This window comes from Saimiri boliviensis, chromosome 4 (assembly GCF_048565385.1).
Source record: "Saimiri boliviensis isolate mSaiBol1 chromosome 4, mSaiBol1.pri, whole genome shotgun sequence".
Taxonomy (NCBI): domain Eukaryota; kingdom Metazoa; phylum Chordata; class Mammalia; order Primates; family Cebidae; genus Saimiri; species Saimiri boliviensis.
Genome location: NC_133452.1, coordinates 47,099,523 through 47,121,285, shown reverse-complemented (window position 1 = coordinate 47,121,285; position 21,763 = coordinate 47,099,523). Strand labels below are relative to the sequence as shown.

Here is a 21,763-nt window from a genome sequence, read left to right as displayed (position 1 = left end):
TGAGTATGGACAGCAGTTTATTTGGAGTACTATTTTCTTTTGAGTACTGTTATCAGCTACTGATTAAGCCATTTTTTTCTCATTAGAATGGTAAAGAAAAACATATCCCATACAAGCACTGCCAAATTTTGACACGTTTATTTTAGTCATTTAAATTTTTAAACTTTTTCAGATGGTTTCCGTAAAGTAGTACATATTGACTCTGGAATTGTAAAGCAGGAAAGAGATGGTCCTGTAGAATTTCAGCATCCTTACTTCAAACAAGGACAGGATGACTTGTTGGAGAACATTAAAAGGAAGGTGAGCTATTGTGGACATGAGCTAATTACAGTATTGACCTGGAGTGTACTTAGCCAAGGTTTTTATTTCACCTGTTGAAAGTAAGAATGTAGAGAAATACACAACTGTTCCTTTTGGGGATGAATTAGACTAAGAAAGTTTTAATTAAATTGTTTTCCTTATATTTTCCTAAGTTATTTTAAAAAAAAGTAAGTTCCTGATAGAATATCAGCTCCCTGGAGGGCTTCTTATATAGTTTGCTATTGTATATCCAGTGCCCACAGTAAGTCTCTTCTAATAATATAAATATGCCCACGTTATAGGCATTCAGTAATACATTTTTTAATGCATAATATATTTTGTTAAGATATTTTACTAAATCTAAAAGGGGTGGACCATGAAAGAAAATGGCCTAGCATGAAGCTGTTACTGCATACATTTAATTAAATGTGGAATGTAGTAATAAAGAGGCTTGAGGGAAATTGCAGGGAGCTTGGCAGAAGAGGAGCAAAAAAGACCTGAAGATATTCCTGCTTCCCATTAAATTTTTGTTTGTTTGTTTGTTTAAAGTAGAGTATTCCTTGCTTCCTCTCCTATTGAGCTCTGAAGTTTATTCTTTCCCTCGAATTTCATCCCAGGCTTTTGGAACCAGATCTTACTTCCTGAACAGGCTACGAAAACCTCATCTTATAGGGAAGCTTTGAATTACAATCATGGGTGTTTACTGTTTTTTTAATTTTCTAAATTTACTTCTTAAAAAGGTTTCATCTTCAAAACCAGAAGAAAACAAAATTCGTCAGGAAGACTTAACAAAAATTATAAGTAGTGCTCAGAAGGTTCAAATAAAACAGGAAACTATTGAGTCAAGGCTTTCTGAATTAAAAAGGTAAAGTTTTATTTCCAAATAAAATTTTGATATGGAAATTGGGTATGTGTCTATGTGTGTTGAGTTTGGAGGTTGTCTGATGTTTTATTGTAAGTATGCAGATCACTTTGTTGAAGCCAAGATCAAACATCATTTTTCTGCAAGTATTCATTCCCCTTACTTTGCTTTGTGGCCATAGACTTTACCCTAATATTGTTTTAATTATGATAGTCAGAAGATATAAACCTAAGAATATCAAAACAGTTTGATGTATAAGTTTTAATGATGGACAGTAGATCTTTAAGATGATGGAGGAAATAGGATTCTACTTAGGTTAGCTCATATGGTGTTCACAGACAGTGAGGGCATATGACATAAAAACGCCATATGTTACCCATCCTTTGTTTAATGGCTATCTCTTAAGACTTCTCTGTGTGGACTAACTCTTATGAAAAAGCAAGACACATAAAAAAATAGGAAAATAGTGATACAAGAGAGTTGCCCTGCTTGATACTCTTTTCATATAGATTTGGAAAGGTGTTCTTCAGACCTTTTAGCTATAGAAAGATGCTTCATTTTATTTTACTACATTTCTTGGAACCATATTCTAACTTGCCATACAATAACTTGTATATGAGTAGATGGTGTATTACTCTTCTTAGTAGGTAGTTGGAATTTTTCTGTATCCTAATAGATGCCAAGGGCTTGCCTAAGTTAGTTTACATATTCTCTCTTCCAAATCGAATGTGGAACATTACTTTAGTTAATCATAACTCAAGTATCTTCATTAAAAGAGGAACCTTGAACTTTGGTTTCTTTTTTGAATAAGCTTTAGGGTTTCACTTTTGTGTATTATCCACTTGCTTACTGTATGTCTCTTGTGTATACTAACTTTCCTTTGACCCAGTTCCTTGGATCTCAGTTTTAGCCCTTAAAGAAAGTGATCCCCAGATTTTTTTTTTTTTTTTTAAAGATAAAGTCTCACTCCATCAGCCAGGCTGGAGTACAGTGGCACGATCATGGCTCACTGTAACCTCCACCTCTCAGGTTCAAGTAGTTCTTGTGCCTCAGCCTCCAGAGTAGCTAGGATTACAGCCCCCCCACCACACCTGGCTAATTTTCATATTTTAGTAGAGATGGGGTTTTACCATGTTGGCCAGACTGATCTCAAACTCCTGACATCAGGTGATCCACCTGCCTCAGCCTCCCAAAGTGCTGGGGTTATAGGTGTGAGTCACTGTGCCTGGCCAAAGAAAGTGATCCTCAGATCATCTTCTACATCTTGTCTTCTTCTTAACTTTTTTTTTTTTTTTTTTTTTTCTGATACACAGTTTTACTCTGTCACCCAGTCTGGAGTGCAGTGGCTTAATCTCACCTCACTGCAACCTCCATCTCCCGGGTTCAAGTGATTCTTGTGCCTCAACCTCCCTAGTAACTGGGATTATAGGCATGTGCTACCACAACTAGCTAATTTTTGCATTTTTAGTAGAGATGGCATTTCACCATGTTGGCCAGGCTATTCTCAAACTCCTGACCTCAAGTGATCCACCCACATCAGCCTCCCAAAATATTGGGATTATAGGTGTGAGCCACAGCATCTAGCCCTACTTATCTTTATTCAGTAAGAAGATAAGAGCATTTAAAAATTTGAGTCAAAAAAAATGATAGTTACTAAATATTAAAGAAAATCTCCTTTTGTATAGCTTTATATGTAAATTTGCAGTTCCTTTTATATTAGTTTGGATTAAAGAAGATGACTTGTGGAGATTAAAGATGGAAAATTAAAGCATTTAATAGGTAGGGTATCTATCATGTCTTTTCAGCTTTATCTGCACTGCTAACATTTAACACTGCAGTTTCAATTTAAAAAAGCTGAATGAAGAAGCTGTTAGTATTTGGCAAATTACTGGTTTATTATTGGATATGCTTTTTCAGAATAACATTTTAGTGGTTTACGTATGCTTTTGTTTGAGATAGATCTTAAAATAGTTTTAGAATCTGACAGACTTTAGTTTGACTTCTTCCCCTCAAGTCTCTGTACCTCAGTTTCCTCATCTATAAAACAGAGATAATGACTTATTTCTTGGTGGTTTTTAGAGAAGTTTTAAATAAGTAATACACATAAAATGGTTAGCATAGTGCCTGAAGTATAGTAAGTGCTGGGTGTATATCGCCACCCTTTGTTTCTTAAGGTGGTTAGGAAGGCCTGAATTCACTTGGTAGCCACAGTTGAAAGACTAGCTTATTTTTTTAAGCAAGAATTAATGAATCAGATTGTCAAAATTAGTAAATTGCTATCTACTATATGGATGTAGGCATATGTCTTAAGTTTTTGTGTATATATTGCCATGAGTAGCAGAAAATATAATTAAGGAGAAATGATTCTGGGGCTGGGCGTGGTGGACCCATGCCTGTAATCCCAGCACTTTGGGAGGCTGCAGTGGGTGGATCACCTGAGAGGTCAGGCATTTGAGACCAGCCTGGCCAATATGGCAAAACCCTGTCTCTACTAAAAATACATACAAAAAAATTAGCTTGTTGTGGTGGCACATGCTTGTAATCCCAGTTACTCAGGAGGCTGAGGCACAAGAATTGCTTGAACCCAAAAGTCAAAGGTTGCAATGGCCTGAGATTGTACCACTGTACTCCAGCCTGGGTGACAGAGCAAGGCTTCATCTTAAAAAAAAAAAAAAAAAAAAAAAGGAATGATTTAGGAGTTGTGTCAAGGTAGTTGTCATTCCTGTGTAATTGAACCAAAGTTTTCTTGGTCTCAGAAAAAATACATAGTAAAAACAAGTGTAGTTCAGTTCTCTGGTATCCTTAATTAAAGATACTGAGGCCTGGTTTTCTGACTGATTTTTGTTTTGTTTTGTTGCTTAATAAATTATAACATAGTGAGAATGAGTCCCTTTGGAAAGAGGTGTCCGAATTACGAGCAAAACATGCACAACAGCAACAAGTTATTCGAAAGGTAAGACATTCTTTTCCCCAGGACCATAATTTGCATTTGTTTAATGAGTACTGTTTGTGACCCAAAAAGGTGTGTATTGGGTGTCAGTGATTGATCTTAGTTTCTTACATATTGGGTGCACAGATAGAGGTAAAAAATGATGTCAAATTAAGCCAAGTGTTATATATTTTTAATAAAGAATATTTCCCATTAGCTAAAGATGGTCACTCCATATGTTTCAGTAGCTTTTAGTAAATGATCTTTTTCCTAATGTAACAACTTTGAAATACTTTATTTTATGAGCTAAGTTAAAAACTACCAATTTCTTAAAATTAGTATAGTCTTACTATTTTTTTTGTTGGTTTGTTTTTATTATAAAAGGCATAAAGTCTCAGAGGATGAATGACAAATATTTTCAAATCATTTGACCAAATTATGAGTTCAAAAAATGAGTTTTCAATGTATGCTGTTATTAGTCTGTGCAGAAAAGCAATTAACTTAGTGTTGTAAAATGGATTTTAAATTTTAGTATATGAGCTGAAAATTTAATAGAGAAGTTGGAATCCCTCTGTTTTATTGTGTCCTTGTGATTTAATCTTTGCATATTGCTTTCATTTGCTAATAAGAGATGAAACATAGTAATTAAGGCAGCTATTTTTTGCTCATGAGTAAACTAGACTCTGAGTTTAAGCGACAGGTTTTTTGATGGGGAGCTTCTGATTGCTCCTGCTTAGAAGGCCCTTGAACTAAAAATAGGGCTGTGACTGACAGGATATGGTTCTAATGGAGAAGGCTTGAAGCAGAGATGGATAGCAGTTACAGCCTGTGGCCAGTAGTCAACATAAATCTACTGCTTTTTTTTTTTTTTTTTTTTTAAAAAAAAAAATCAGTGTGCAAGTGAAGGTTGAATGTATTAGAATTCAGTTCTAAGTGTTTAGTCCAATTACATATATTTTTTAAACTTTCATAGGCAACTCTAATGTGTACTCTTGTTAAGAATAGTTGATTTAAAATAATAGATGTACCTTAACCTGTACTTTATGGAAACAGTCTGTTAATATTTTTCAGAAACAGTGTCTCTGGTGATATATTAGCTTACAACACTCCATAATCTGTAGATTTTTTTTCCCTAAAAACAAGGATAGTTGGTAAAATAGTATATGACATTTCAGTTTTTCATGAATGCTAACATTCTCTCTGCTAAAATTTGAGTTTGAATCTCTGTGTTTTGTTGAGTGTTGTTTACATAATGCATGATGACAACTAATAATTTTTATTCTGCTCCTGGAGTTTACTATCAGCCATGGATTGAGAATAATATGTATGACGATCCAGTTATAGGAATTACCAGGTACAGAAGTTACATGCTGTAAGGGTTAAATGCCTTACCTTCTTCAGAGAAAAATTCCTGTATAATATGATGCAGAAGTGTCGTAAGAGAACTGAGATACAGAATAAATTTAATTTAGACTGTGATTGATATTCTTATAAATTCAACCTAAAGTTTTTAGAATTTTCTCATAACATTTATTGATTTAAAAAACTGAAGTTGAATTGTATCATAGATATCTTTAAGCTTACATATTGTCTTTTCATTAGCTGTCAGCATGTCAGCATTTTCTCTTGAGTAAGCAATTTAGTGGCTACTCTCCTTTTTGTAGATGCTAATACTATCGAACTCTTCAATTAAAATGTCTATATTTTTGTCCATTGAAAAGTTGATATGGATTGTAAGGCATACCATTAAGTAGTCTTTTTTTTTTTTTTTGGTGAGGAAATGCTCAACATTAAAAATATACAGTAGATGTTTTTGATTGGTAATGCTCTGTTTAATCATGTAATTTCACAAAGCTTATAAGCACATTTTCTGCACAGAGTCTAAAGGGTCCTCCAATCAATTTTGGCTTTTATTTATAGCTTCTCAGTGATACAATACTTTTACAATTTACCATATGATCCTCACCTTTTATAGCACCTTTAGGAAGTTGACAATATAGATAATTTCTGAAATTATCTATAAAATAGTTTATGTTGTGCATATAACAAAGAAGTCCTGGAAAATAGATTAGTCAATTGGTGCCAATTGTTCTAGGTAGGTAGATCAAAAAATTATGAGAATCAGGTAGTATAATTTTATTTAAGAAACAAGAGGTGAAATCAAATCATAAGGCAAAGTTTGTAAAAAAAAAAAAAGGAAGTTGACAATATAATTCCAAGGCATACTGTAAGCCAGTGGTTGTCATACTGAGATCAGTATCCAGTCACACTAAAGGGCTTTCTAAACATACACATTACTGGATCCTGCAATTTGAATTTCAGATTCAGCAGTTCTGTAGTGGGATTGAGAATTTAACATATCTAAAGTTCCTAAGCTAGTGTTGCTGGTTTATGGGGCAAACTTTAAGAAACAGTACTTAAGAAAAAAACACACTTTAAGAAACATATAAAATATGTGTGTGTGTTTGTGTGTCTTGACAGTTTTCTCTCTAAATTTAATCAAATATTAAAGATTAGCTTCCCTTGTCAGTAGGGAAGTTTTGACAGATAGGTCTCAACACTAATTTTTATAGAATCAGGCAACACACTTTTTTCTTTTTCTTTTTTTTTCTTTGCTCACAAAGCAGAGTTTGTTTGTTTGTTTGTTTAGAAATGGAGCATCATGTTGTTGTCCAGTCTGGTCTCTTACTCTTGGACTGAAGCATTCCTTCTACTTAGGCTTCCTAAAGTGTTGGTATTACAGGCATGAGCCACCAGGCCTGACCCATCAGCTTTTTCTAACTCGAAAATTTTATGATCTACTCTAAAGGAACTGACAGTTTCTTTTGCCTCTCTTACCTGGTGGAAGAAAAATGTTGCCTATGAAACACCAGTTTTCTCTTTTGTACCATAATGCAATCTTCTTCAGAGTATTTGAAGTAAAAAAGTTGGTTGGGATCTTCATCCAGGCAAGTTTGGTACTTATCACCAAAACAAGTAACTGCCTGGAAGCTGGTAAGTTTCTTTAGACGGCAGTTGTAAGGTGCATCCAGATTTCAGGTGTTAATAAGTGAGAAATTATGAGACTTAGAATAGAGGACAAATTATTATCTGAATTTTTTTTATAAGACATGTTAATAGAAACAAAAACATTAACAGTATGGTCAAAGAATTTTTATGTATTTTTTCCAGATTGTCCAGTTTATTGTTACATTGGTTCAAAATAACCAACTTGTGAGTTTAAAACGTAAAAGGTAAGTTTTTATGATGAAGCATTATGGCCTGTACATAGACAGTCTTTTTAGTGTTTAACCACGAATAGCCTACATTTGCTGAGTATATGGTTATTGTTCCAAAAGAACAATTCTCCTTTGTTAAATTATACTCTTAAAATCTCTAGAGTGGTATTATTTTTTAGTTTTATCATTCTGCTGATGTTTGTAAAATAAGGATAGCCTAAATGGTAACTTTATAAACACACATACAGTTAATAAAGAATATTCACTTTTCATTCACATTATTAATGTAGCATTAGAAGGCCTGAGTGAGGAAAATTTTTAAAAAGTGGCCATTCGTTAAAAAAAAAAATCAAAATTTGTTCTACTTGACCTCTCTTAGTTTGATCCATTCATAGTCTTTTTAAATCTGTATCTCAGCCATGAGTTGTGATACCTATAAATGTCCGTAGTTACTATGATCACAGCTAAAATGTTAGAAAAATAATAGGTAAAAGGAAAAGTTGAAAGGAAGAAATGATAATGTAACACTAAGATTTGGGGAAAACTTGATTATGATCAGAGCTTTATGGCCTTAACTACTTCCACTAATTAGTTCTCATGATATTACTATTCTTTTTTCTACGTAAATACAGTTCATAGAGTTGTATAGTTTAGTAAACAGTGAAGCATAACTGGAGAGAATAGTTTATTATAACAAAAATAGTGTAGAAAAATGTAGAACTGAAAGTTCTAGATATTCTCATCCAGCAATTTCTGTTCCTAAGATGTAATCATTTTTAAGTTTGTTTATTGTTACTGAAATTTTTTATTCATTATTAAAGTGAGTTTGCGTGTGTGTGTGTTTGGGAAAGCTAATAGAGGGAGTTTAAATTCCTTGTATGTTTGCTTCATTGAAATGCCTTCTGGTTTTCAGGCCTCTACTTCTAAATACTAATGGAGCCCAGAAGAAGAATCTGTTTCAGCACATAGTCAAAGAACCAACTGATAATCACCATCATAAAGTAACTTTTTAGTTAGAGTCTATTTTATATTTAGTGTCTCAAATGAAATTTTATTATGAGAGTGTTTCATATATTCAGAGAAGTGTGATGAATAACAATTCAGGTGTTCATCCCACAGCTTTGTTAAGTTGTGACATTTTTGTTATTTGCTTTAGATTATTGTAAGAAATAAATCATACACAAATCTAGTTGTTCCAGTTGCCTGTTTCCAAGTTTTTTTCTTCCCCCCTCTCTTGTCTCTCCTTGTTACTCTTCCCCCTATCCTAGAGGTAATCACTGTCTTGAATTAGTATCTGTCATTCTCATGGCCATTAATGTGTGAATCCAGGAGCAGTACTTGGTATTATTTTGCATATGTCTAAACTTAATATAAATAATATCACTTTGTGCATATTATTTTACAGTGTAGCTTTTATTTTTAACTTGGTGTTGATTTTGAGATTTATTAAACTTAGAGATGTAGTTTATTCATTTCATTTTTTGTGTGTGTGTTTGTGATGGGGTTTCACTCTGTCACCCAGCCTGGAGTACAGTGGTGCCATCTTGGCTCACTGCAACCTCCTCCTCCTAAGCCCTTGTGATTCTCCTGCCTCAGCCTTCTGAGTAGCTGAGACTACAGGAATGTACCAACACACCCAGCAAATTTTTGTATTTTTTATAGAGATGGGGTTTCATCATGTCACCTAAGCTGATCTCAAACTCATGGGCTCAAGCCATCTGCCTGCCTTAGCCTCCCAAAGTTTTGGGATTACAAGCATGAGCCGCTGTATCTGGCTTATTCATTCTGATTATAATAATTGAATATTTTGATAATGTAATTATGATAATTTAATGTGGTTTTACATTCTTCCATTCAACTTTTTTTTATGAATGTGTACCATCTAGACTGCTTTTTACTTCAGCAATTTAAAAATATTTTTACCTTCATTTTTGTCACAGGCTTTCTGAATAATTTGTCAAATTTCTATCCACTGGCAAATTAGTCTAGTCCAAAGTCCAGATCTTTTTTATTATCTTACTATTATTACCTTCAAACTTCAGAAATCAAAATAGTCCTTCAGATTTATTATTAAAGTAACAAGACTTGTGTTCTTAGACTATCAAACTTAACCTCACATCTGATTTCCCACCACTGTTACTAAATAATTGAGTATACCTATTCTGTTTTTAGGATTGAAGGCTCATGTAAGTGGATGAGGATTTTTAAATTTTTAACTGGGTTTATATATTTTAAAATACTTCACATCTTTTGCCTCTGTGTTATCTAATACTGAAATTTATATATATTTTTTTTTTTGCATTTTAGTAATGACTTTAGTTTGCTTTAGAGGATTGAACTCATTTTAATTATACAACTATGGCCTAAATATATCTGTAGCTTAAGTTTAAGAAATCATTGCTAAAAAGTCAAGCTAACATGTAACTGAGATAGTTGAAGTGTTTTTTTTTTCTCTTAGTGAAGCTATTTAGTGAATAAGAATAAAACACCTTTCAAAACAGAGTAGCTTGAGCTGAAACAATATCCCTATCAGCACAGTGGCTGTCTGGTTGTGCTTGAACTATCTAGTGTAAAGTTCTGAGACTTTTTTACTTTTTAGGCATAAAAAATACTTTAAAATTTGAAGATCCTTCCACAGAAACATTTTTAGGGATGTTGTCTTTAGGGTCCCTTACAGTAAAATAAGTAGTTAAGTATAGAATGCAGTTAATATTTCTCATACCTCTGTGAATTCCTCATACCTCTGTACCAATTTGTATGTAAGTTCCATGAGAGCAGAGAACATACCTGTTTTTCTCACCCTGAGATTCAGTACATAGTAGTTGCCCAGTTATTTTGTAAATGATATCTTGTTTGGTAGTCAATGATTTTGATTTTTAGATATATTTTTCTCTCTGAATTTTTAGGTTCCACACAGTAGGACTGAAGGTTTAAAGCCAAGGGAGAGGATTTCAGATGACATCATTATTTATGATGTTACTGATGATAATGCAGATGAAGAAAATATCCCAGTTATTCCAGAAACTAATGAGGATGTTATATCTGATCCCTCCAAGTAAGGAGTTTGTGAGATAAAATGTATGAAAATATTGATTACTTTTCTTATTACAGAGCTAAATTCAAAATGACTGTTCTTTGAAAAACTGATAATCTTTTTCACATTTGGATAATTACTGAATAATTAAGCTAAATTATTCAACCAGATAAAGCCTCACCTCCTCTTCCCTTTCAAAGGAGGTATATTGAAAATTAGTTGATTTTTAATTTTTAGTTTGGAGTTAAGCACTTTCCATTGAACCTTTGTGGTATTCTATACTATGAAATACCAATATTATAATTAAGCTGCTCACTCAAGAAATTTAAGCCTTTCAGTATGTGGTGTGGGGAGAGAGTTTCCATTTAGAATGAATGGATAGTATCAACTTTCTAAAGTTGAAAATGTAATAGGTTATTTCTTTTATTGCTGATCTAGCTGTAGCCAGTACCCTGATATTGTCATTGTTGAAGATGACAATGAAGATGAGTATGCACCTGTCATTCAGAGTGGAGAGCAGAGTGAACCAGCTAGAGAATCCCTAAGTTCAGGCAGTGATGGAAGCAGCCCTCTCATGTCTAGTGCTGTCCAGTTAAATGGTTCATCCAGTCTGACCTCAGAAGATCCAGTGACCATGATGGATTCCATTTTGAATGATAACATCAATCTTTTGGGAAAGTGAGTGCTCATCTAAATGTTGTCTAAAATTATTTGCTTTCTTTGTTGACTTCACGTGTTCTGTTTTTCTTTGAGTGATCTTCCTTACATATGATGAACCTATATAGTCTACCTTTCTCTGTTTTGGTCAGGATTGAGCTCTGTAATTATCCCAAGAATAGTCTTGGTATTTTCCTGATAGTTTCTCAGATTCCTTTAATGATATACTTGCTTCGAGTGTACATACAGTGTTTGTGATTATATATATTTATGTATCCAGACTACAGAATAATGTAATTTATAGTAGGGGACTTATAACAAAGAAAACTTAGTAATAATCAGTAATGAGATAAAATATTTTATAATAATGTCGAGGAGAAAGGCAAATCAGACTGTTACTGTAGAATGTTTTTCTGTAAATACTAAAGTTTTCTGTAAAGGCTATGAATTTTCAGTTAGCCAAATTTTCAGGAATTCCTACTGTTGAGTAAGATCTCTTAAGATTAAGAACTGGTAAGGTTGTAGCTGCTGCTAGAAATATCTTATGTAGCCAGGTTGTAATGGTGATTTTTAAACATAAAAACAAGGACATCTGATATTTGATTAAAAAAATTTTTTTTTCCTTAGGGTTGAGCTGTTGGATTATCTTGACAGTATTGATTGCAGTTTAGAGGACTTCCAAGCCATGCTATCAGGAAGACAATTTAGCATAGACCCAGATCTCCTGGTTGATGTAGGTACTTCGGGTAATCTTTGCTGTACTGGTAGTTTATTTGTGTATATTATTTAAAAATCAATACATCATTTTATTTTGTATTTTACAGGTTGTTTTGCATTTTCTTTTTTTTTTTAATTAATGATTTTGTTTTCAGAAAGAATGAGAAAATAGGTTTGGGATGTCGAAGGGGCGTGATCACCACCTGCCTCAGAGTAGCAATTGAGCTAATCTCCCTGTAAGAATATATCAGATCTTTTCAGCAGTACTGTTAAATTCAGGTCTTGTCTGGACTTGTTGCTGTTTGTGTTTTGCTCTAGAGTAAATTGTCAGTAAATAGAAATTTGTGGAAATTAGTAATAGAGGTACATAGCCAGGAAATTAGCATGGAGAGACCTTTTAATACTCTGGGAATTAACATTTTTTGTTCAAATATATTTTAATGTATTTGCATTTTTTTTTTTTTTACATTTTTATATTTTGAGTCACAAGGTTCCCCTCTTCTAATCCCAATCACTATCCCTATGAACTTGTCTTCAATATTAACTGGACTGAGAATTCTTATCTATCGGTTCTGCCACTAACTACCTTTCTTATTCTATTCCCTCTTGTCCCTGCTATTCCTCCCTTCTTTATCTGAAGCTTCCTACATAGCCTGGTCCCGCTCAGATGTGTCTTGTCCTGTCTCCTATTTTCATTATCTGTTGTGAACAGTTTTCTCTCTTTATCCTGGAAAATTTTGTTGCTTTTTTTTTTTCTCTGTTTCTTGCCTTACATTGCAGCTTTTCTTACCCTTTTAAAAGCCTCTCAAAGAGGCTAAAAAAGAATTAGTTCTTTTTGCTCTTCAGTCTTAATTCAGATTCATTAATTTACTGCGTTACTCCTCTACTTCTCAACAGTTTTTGTCAGTGTCCCAAGGACTTATTGTTGCTAAGTCATCGGTACCTCACAGAGTGGATTTTACTTTCTTCGACGATTTCTTTTCCATTTAGACCTATGTTTTTATCTTATGAATATGTGTTACTATGAATTTTGAATCCATGTTGATGACTTACTTCAACTTCACAGTAACCTGAGAGTGTTTTTTGATTCTGTCAGCGCCTGTCTACTCTCTAGATCCAGAGACCTTTCAAAATATTTTTTCTTTAGATCACTAAGAATGAATTAAAATTTCATAATTCTGGCTATGTTCATATCCTTACAGTCTTCCGCTAGGTCATTTTAATTCAATTTTAAAACATTTACCACATTTATTTACCCTGAAGTCCTTATCCAGTCAACCTCCTACTCATGGAGGATAATTAACTATACTCTGGTTGTCTCATAAGCTCTGACTCTTGTTTCCAATCTTGTATTCTTTCTTCTTAGAAGAAGTAATTCGTTAAACCAATTTGTACCCCTTTTCTGTGCCTCTGTATTTGTGTTCTCTATTCTTGATCTTTCCCATCTGCCTTCAGTAGGTAGAGATCTGTCCTATCTTTAAAAGCAAGCATTTTGACATCTTGCTTTGTTAATTTACCATTCTGCTTTTCTAACTCCTTTACCACAAAACTTCAGAAATGAGCAGCTATATTTACCTCTTTTTTACTCTTATTTCATCTGAAGCTTTGTATTGTGTTGCTTATTAACTCTAATCCTGTGCTACCTGTGTTGTCTTGGTTTTTCCCATTGCAAGTAGGCTGTGTGTGATTTTTCTTTTCTTTTTGCTAAATTAGTCCATTGGGCTAGTGGAAAGTTTGAATTGGACACATTTGGTTTCGGTTATTGGCTCGTGTTACTAGCTATGTTATTAACCTTGGTAACTAAGCAAGTTACTCTCTTGCTTAGTTTCTCCATCTGTTAAATGTTGCCAGTGTCTAACATGAAGGGCTGTTGGCAAGAATTAGAAATAATTAACACTATTATTATTAACATTATTGAGCTTTCCTTCTCTCCCTGTCTCCTTATTCTCCTTTGTTTTATCTAAGAGCTTTTCATTTTTTCTATTGTCTTCTACTTAAGGGCATCCCCTAATGCACCTAATCTTTTATCCCTTTTATTTTTTTTTAATCTCTCTTCTTTTTCCATTCTTCCTCTGAAGAGATTGTAGCTTGTAAGATTGCTTTTAAATATATATCTCCAGCTCAACATTTTTCTAAAGTAAACTTGACTTGAATTCTAATTCCACGACTTTGAGATCATCAGTTAACACTTACCTCAGATAATTTGATTTAACAGCAAACTCCTTTCTTCTCTGTATTAGCTACCTTTTACATCTTTCTCATTTTCTGTAGTTGTATTAGACTTCTATTTACTTACAAGGATATTTATCACAGAATCATCTTGGAGACACTTTCTCATCATTTGCTAAGTCCTGTTTTCTAAAATAGCATTCACAAGCCATCCTTACATTCTGTTTTCACTGTTGCTTATCTTAATCAAGACTTTATTTTATCCTTGAATTAAGCTGTATTGTCATAAATAAAAAGTCCACCTATGCTGCCTTGTTCTCTGAGATGACAAAGTTGGTAAGAATGTGAATAAGTGTGCTGAAATTTACAGCTTCTCTCTGAAGAGTTCAGTACTGGTAACCCAGAGTGGAATCACAACAGGAGAGGCCTGGCATTAGAATTCAGCCAGCTGGGTCAGCTTATGTATGATCTTCCTTTTCTACCATTTGTCTCCTGGGAATACATGTAGGATATCCCTGAGTTAGTGGGTGTTGTTTGGCAAAGAGAAGAATAGAAGAGCTTACAATGCTGGTCCTCCTCAGGTGCCAGTTTCGTTAGGGACAAAATTTGGGTTAGGCCTCTTAGGCAACGATAAGCTAAACTGGCAGAGATTATCATGAGAAACTATCTACATTCAAGGATCTGAGCTTTCTTCCTTTTCTGAGGTTAGCAATTGGTAAGAAAAGAGAAGAAAATGAAAAGGCAAAGCCAGGGATTTTTGTAGGACTACAATGAATGTGGAACTTTGAAGAGAGGAATCAGTGTCTAGAGAGAATGAAGGAAGAATCTGCATGTGACTTTTTTTGCATTTCATTTATCCTGTGAACCATTGGTTATGTTCATTTTCATAAAATGCTAACTTGGTGACTGTATTTCATCACTCAGGCCATTCTCAAAGCTCTTATTGCTGCTGATAGGATGTGGCCACTACTTTTTGAACCTATGCATATAACTTACTTATTCAGCTCAGAGCTTCTGTGTTACTTCTATTTCTGGAACGTATCCTACCTTCTTTGTTGATGCCGCCAGTGTTATACTCGTGTTCTTCCCTCCGTCTTCTTTTTTCCAAGTTCTAACCTAATATTCTCCAGGTACTGATATATATCACATAGTTTTATCAGCCCTTTTTGTTTCATTATGTATGTTTCTGTGTGTACTTTACTCCCTTCCCATTCTCTTAATTTCTTAGTGCTTTTGAGCGCCACCATCTTCTGTTAAAATACTGGATTGTATCTGAACATATGTTGCTATTTGATGTTGGTCTTACCTTGTCCTTAGATTGTAAGCTCCTACAGAGCAGGAATGATGTCTTTATGATGTCAGTTATTTCTTAAAGATACTCAGTAAATTTCTGTGGAATGAAGACTTAAAAGCTTATGACTTACAAGTTAAATCTATGAACTGACTGGACTGAGGAGTACAGCAAGCAGTGGCTGTAGCACTTACAACTTTCCTTTCGAGGTGCGGTGAAAAGAACCAACAAGTAGATATGCCATTTGTCAGAGGGCTTCACTTGAGGCATAGTTTAGGAGCCACTGTCATAGAACAGATTCTGTAAATTTTTTACCTAACCAGGTATTCAGTGAAGGCTCAGTGTCAGGGCACAAGTCTCAACCCTGGGCACCACTTAATCTGAAGGCATTTAGAGAGAAAAAAATAAAGGAAATGAAATGGAATGATAAATAATGAAGAAGGGAAGTGGTGAAAACCATCATTTGTCTCAAGTGATTTACCCCAAGGTTTTTTAGAGAAATTCTTAACAATATGAAATTTCATCTAATGCATGGACTAGCTTGTTCTGCTTTTATTTTTCTTTCTGCTTTTCTCTTTCAAACTTGTTTAACTGTATAGAAGCTTCCTAGTTCAGGGACTACATCTCTTCACCCAACATGGCTGTATAAAAATTTTGAACACACAATTATTTTTAATTATTTTTTAAACTTATCATCTTTCTTGTTTGGTCTTTCAGCTTTTCACTAGTTCTGTGCAGATGAATCCCACAGATTACATCAATAATACAAAAGTAAGTTTTAATTCATGTTGCTCAGGACCCATAGCTATAATAATATTTTTTTAAAAGTCCTAATAAGTAGAGAGCCAATATCACTCCCAGCTACAAAAAGCATTTTATATTCTTACCCAATATGTGCGATCGAGATAATAAAATTCTAGTTGGAAAATTAGCTTTTGGTTATGTGGTGAACCATTACCCACTTCTGGCACTTGTAGGATTAACTACAAGTATGAAATTAACTTCTTTTGGTGCTGGGAGATCACCTGACTAAACTTGGTATATTGAAATAAATAACTAAAATATGATTTCTTCGTGTTTTATGGGCAGTATTTTATATTCTTATTCTTTTATAAATTCTCAAATTTTTTATTAAAAATGTATGGTACCCATATTTTTTGTAAGTTCTATCATTAGCATACAGTAAAAACCCAGGAATTCTTAGTAATTGGAGAAAAGGCAAGTTGAAACATTGATGTATGGATTTTTTACTTTTTTTTAAGTAATACAGTTTTGTTTTTTTTTTTAACGTATAGGAACTGCACCTGAGCTTAACAAGTGTTGACAAAAGATTCTGTGAAACTGGTTTTTAATGAGTAGCAGGACAATTTGAAGTTGCAAGAGCAGATGTTTATATATCATTATTATTTTGTATAACTTATTGTCATGAATAGGTAATACACTCCCTTTATCTTTTATTTATACCAAATTGTTTAATAAGCCTTGTTAAAAGTAAATCAGGCCCGCATTCCAGATTACCAAAGCCAGAATTTTATTTTGATTCTGTTTCTTGATAGTCCAAAAATGAGTACATCTCAAATAAATATGAGTTACTAGGGTGAGGAGGTAGAATTTATATGACTATAGTCATGTGTAAGCCCAACTAGACTTTCTATATTTTCAGAGTTACATTGTGGATAACTTAGAGCTTAAAGAATTTATGAATTTGTGAACTAGGAAGTTGATTATACATTCAGTATTCAGATAATTTGCATTGGAGGTTGGTGTACTTTCTCCATATAGGGGCAGTTAGTAAATACTTTTGATTTTTCAGGCCATATGTTCTCTGTCATAACTATGTTGTTCTGCAGTTGTAGTGCAAAAGCAGATACAGACAATACGTAAAAGAATGTGTGGCTATGTTGCAAAAAAAACTATTTACAGACAGGCAGCATGCTGAATTTGGCATGTGGACTATAGTTTGCCTGGATTTTATATTATAAGATTTTGTAACATGCTCTGTGTTTCAGTGAATACATTATTGAATGTTATTAACTCATGGACTGTAAGTTGAATGGACCCATATCATTTGTTCATTTAGTGAATGTAGTTTATTGTTTATTTGTTGCTAGACATTGAGCCATTCTTTATTTGTGGGTCATCATTTTATTCCAGAAACCAAGAACTTGATTATAGTTTTCGAAAACTATAGGAAGTTAAGCAACAAATTGCATTTTGCTCTACAATGCTGTGGAAAAATTAAATTTGAGAGTGACTTTTCATTATAGTTGTGAATCCAGATTTTAATGTTTTCAAATAATTGGCACATCAGCTATTCTTTGCTCATGACAGGTATTATGTAACTTGGATTACGCTACCTTCCTAATAAATCAGGATGCCTTATACTCCTCAGTACGGCCACTACGAATGAATAAGAATTTGCAAAGGAAATGAAATCCCATTCAGTAAGATATTGGCTATTGGTTTGTCATAAATAGCTCTTACTATTTTGAGATATGTTCCATCATTACCCTAGTTTATTGAGTGCCTTTAGTGTTATGGGGTGTTGTTGAGTTTCATCAAAGGCCTTTTCTGCATCTATTGAGATAATCATGTGATTTTTGTCATTGGTTCTGTTTATGTGATGGATTACATTTACTGATTTGTGCATGTTGAACTAGCCTTGCATCCCAGGAATGAAGCCAATTTGATTGTGGTGGATAAGCTTTTTGATGTGCTGCTGGATTCGGTTTGCCAGTATTTTATTGAGGATTTTCTCATCGATGTTCATCAGGGATGTTGGCCTGAAATTTTCTTTATTTGTTGTGTCTCTGTCAGGTTTTGGTATCAGGATGATGCTGGCCTCATAAAGTGAGTTAGGGAGGAGTCCTTCTTTTTCTGTTGTTTGGAATAGTTTCAGAAGGAATGGTACCACTCCTCTTTATACCTCTGGTAGAATTCGGTTATGAATCAGTCTGGTCCTGGGCTTTTTTTGGTTGGTAGGCTATTAATTACTGCCTCAATTTCAGAACTTGTTATTGGTTTATTCAGAGATTCAACTTCTTTCTGGTTTAGTCTTGAGAGGGTATATTTATCCAGGAATTTATCTATTTCTTCTAGAATTTCTAGTTTATTTGCGTAGAGGTGTTTATAGTATTCTCTGATGGTAGTTTGTATTTCTGTGGGATCAGTGGTGACATCCCCTTTATCATGTTTTATTGTATCTATCTGAAATGCATTTGCCATCAGGTTCTCATGTTTTAGAATAACAGTGACATCTTTGGAAAATACCTATTTTAGGAAGCATAAAAATAAAGATGGTATTATTTCATTAATGTTTATATATTTATTGTGAATGCTAAGTGATGAAATATTTTTATGTACGCTTTTGGAAAGGTTTTGTAGTTTTTATTATATTTTGGAGCCGTTATCTTCTCTAAATCCTAAAACTAATACAACTTCATTTTATGATAAATATCAGGAAATTACTGGAATTAGTTTACATTTGGTTACGCCATGTATATTTAGCCAGCATGTAGATATCTGGGACTTGCACATGTCTGGGACTTACAGGAAAAATTAACCTCTGCACCTCAGATTTTGAACATCATTGAAAAGAACACTGAAGAAATTAACAACAGTAAAGATATAATTTCCCTACCAAAATCAGATGTGAGGAGAGAAGAAGGTGGTTCAAAGAAGCAATGTACTTGACAGAAAGAAACTGAAAGAGCTACAAAAAGGACAAGAAGAAACACCACCTCAACTTTGACTTTGAGGCTTCTAAATATAGTGATAAATAGTTTTAAGGATGCCATTGTGTCATCCTGAACTACTATAAATATGTTCACTTATGCTAAATATTCTGTTTGTGAGTGAAATGTATAATACAGTTTTTAAATCAAAATATGTAAAATGAATTTAATAGCTTAATTATCTCTCAGTTGACATTTGAAACCAGTCATCTTTGATTCGTTATGGTCTTTTACTCTTGACAAATTCTATCTGCTCTGCTGTTGAAATCCCCCCTCATTTCATACTTAATATGGAACATCCTAATTCAGTTTCTTCATTTTATCCTCTCAGTGAGAGCAGTAGTTCCTTAACCAGTCTTGTTATCTCTACTCAAATCTGTCTCTGTAGCGCATTTTTCCTGATGTTCCCCCATCCCATATCTTTCAGATAATACACCAGTATTTACATATTGTATCAATTTTTCATTTTTTTAAAGAAACATAAAATATGAAACAAGTACTTTTATATTTTTTTTTTCCTTTTAGTCCGAGAATAAAGGTCTAGATACTACCAAGAATAATGTAGTTCAACCAGTTTCGGAAGAGGGAAGAAAATCTAAATCCAAACCAGGTAGGTATATATATTATTATTTAATCTCTAGGTTTTTTTAAATCCTATGTAGAAACAAGTCAAGGGTAGTCTTAACAATTAAATATGCTAACTTTAGTTCTGTGAATAGTGTGTCAAGGTTCTAGTATATAGAGAAAGTTGAATTGATGAAGTAACAATTCTTAAAGTTTAAGTGGTTTTTTTTTTCCTGTTTAGGAAACTGATAGACCCCTCATTTCTTAATTGTTGAATAAAGACTATTGGTTTACACATTTTAAAATTTATTGACATAGTGCATCATGTCATTTCTTGTTTGGCTGTGTGAGAGTAGTGATTGCCTGTGTGTACATCTCTGTTTTCATTTATCAGCTTGAATTCAGTATAAGCTGGTGATAAATGAGTGTTTTTCTGATCTTTGTAGATAAGCAGCTTATCCAGTATACCGCCTTTCCACTTCTTGCATTCCTCGATGGGAACCCTGCTTCTTCTGTTGAACAGGCGAGTACAACAGCATCATCAGAAGTTATGTCCTCTGTAGATAAACCCATAGAAGTTGATGAGCTTCTGGATAGCAGCCTAGACCCAGAACCAACCCAAAGTAAGCTTGTTCGCCTGGAGCCATTGACTGAAGCTGAAGCTAGTGAAGCTACACTGTTTTATTTATGTGAACTTGCTCCTGCACCTCTGGATAGTGATATGCCACTTTTAGATAGCTAAATTCCCAAGAAGTGGACTTTACATGTATATATTCATCAAAATGATGAACTATTTATTTTAAAGTATCATTTGGTACTTTTTTTGTAAATTGCTTTGTTTTGTTTAATCAGATACTGTGGAATAAAAGCACCTTTTGCTTTTCTCACTAACCACACACTGTTGCAAAGCTTTCAGATGTTACTCAGCTGCATAGGTAACAGATTTAATGCACATTATTGGCATATCTTTAAGTTGGATTCAAATGGCCATTTTTCTCCAATTGTGGTAAATTGGATTTCTTTTTTTTTTTTTTTTTTAACAAATATGACCATTAACCTCAGTTAAATTTTTGTTTTCTTGTTTGATGCTGTCTGTTTGCATTGAGTGTAAGTCATTTGAACTAATGGTATAACTCCTAAAGCTTTCTCTGCTCCAGTTATTTTTATTAAATATTTTTCACTTGGCTTATTTTTAAAACTGGGAACATAAAGTGCCTGTATCTTGTAAAACTTCATTTGTTTCTTTTGGTTCACAGAAGTTCATTTATGTTCAAAGAATTTTATTTATGTTCAACGGTAAAGACAAAGTGTACATTAATGCTCACTGTCTGATAGGGTTCCAGCTCCATATATGTAGAAAGATGTGGGGGATGGGATGGAGTCAGTGCCATCCACTTAGTTGGATTAGTTTTAAGTAAAGGTTTTCTGGTTTGTGTTTTTTTGAACCATACTGTTTAGTAAAATAAATACAATGAATGTTGAGTACTAGTGTCTGTTATGTGTCTTCTTTAGAGGTGACACTCACATGAAACAATTTTTTCTTCTCATAGGAAGCAGTGGCTTTAAACTTTCTGTGGTTCATTATTCTCAATGAATAATACCAAGATCTTTGTGCCTTATCTCAAAAATAGATTGTATATTGCAACAAGGGAGAAATCTCTAAATTTAAGTATTTTAAAGTTCTTAGTTTAAAAATTACACTGACTTGCTTTCTATGTTTTTAATAAAGAAGTGAGAGAAGTATGCCTCTCATTGTGCCAAATAGGGTTAGAATATTACCACTGGAGTCACCACAGGCTTATAATTGTTGTCCTGAGAGAAGATGAGAGAAATAGTCAAATCACCTCTTTCCTTTGAAACAGTTGATCAAGAGAATTATAGAGACTTAATGCAAGCCCAGGGTACTTTATCATGTGAAGAATTCCATCTTTGGGCTAAGGGCTAAAAGCAGTACACTTAACATTGTATAGGGCTATTTAATGAGGAGTTTCAAGGGAGGTTTTCCTATTGGCCATATTCTGTCTGTGTCTTAGAATTTCTTTTATTATGATGTAAAGATTCAAAGTAAAGCCGAGCACAGAAGAATAGGAAACCTCCCTTAGAAGAGTTTTAGTTAGATCCTAAAATACTTGGCTCTGACAGTGGGATCTTGGCGAATTAATTCAACATCCTAGATAGAACAGTGCTCTGCATGAACTGAAGAGGTTGTATTTCCAAAGGTGAGAAGAAGAGTTTAGAAATTTAGAGTTTAGAAACTGAGAGGAGAAAACCCTAAAAGACTTTCCCCT

The 21,763-nt window shown here is 33.7% G+C and overlaps 1 protein-coding gene across 2 annotated transcripts in view; it reads left to right on the top strand.

Annotated features, from left to right (window-relative positions):
* The window catches only part of HSF2 (heat shock transcription factor 2), a 36,316-nt gene extending 15,356 nt beyond the window's left edge, over positions 1 to 20,960 (top strand). Inside the window, exons 3-13 of one of the 2 annotated variants that reach the window (XM_003932369.3) lie at positions 173 to 300; positions 1,041 to 1,165; positions 4,040 to 4,115; positions 7,263 to 7,324; positions 8,223 to 8,310; positions 10,216 to 10,364; positions 10,782 to 11,021; positions 11,628 to 11,733; positions 15,895 to 15,948; positions 19,437 to 19,521; positions 19,922 to 20,960. In XM_003932369.3, the coding sequence (XP_003932418.1) occupies positions 173 to 300; positions 1,041 to 1,165; positions 4,040 to 4,115; positions 7,263 to 7,324; positions 8,223 to 8,310; positions 10,216 to 10,364; positions 10,782 to 11,021; positions 11,628 to 11,733; positions 15,895 to 15,948; positions 19,437 to 19,521; positions 19,922 to 20,217 (1,409 nt within the window). In that variant the 3' untranslated portion in view covers positions 20,218 to 20,960. The remainder of the gene's footprint in view (positions 1 to 172; positions 301 to 1,040; positions 1,166 to 4,039; positions 4,116 to 7,262; positions 7,325 to 8,222; positions 8,311 to 10,215; positions 10,365 to 10,781; positions 11,022 to 11,627; positions 11,734 to 15,894; positions 15,949 to 19,436; positions 19,522 to 19,921) is intronic. The other variant, XM_003932368.3, reaches the window with a different exon arrangement.
* Positions 20,961 to 21,763: the final 803 nt, after the last annotated feature.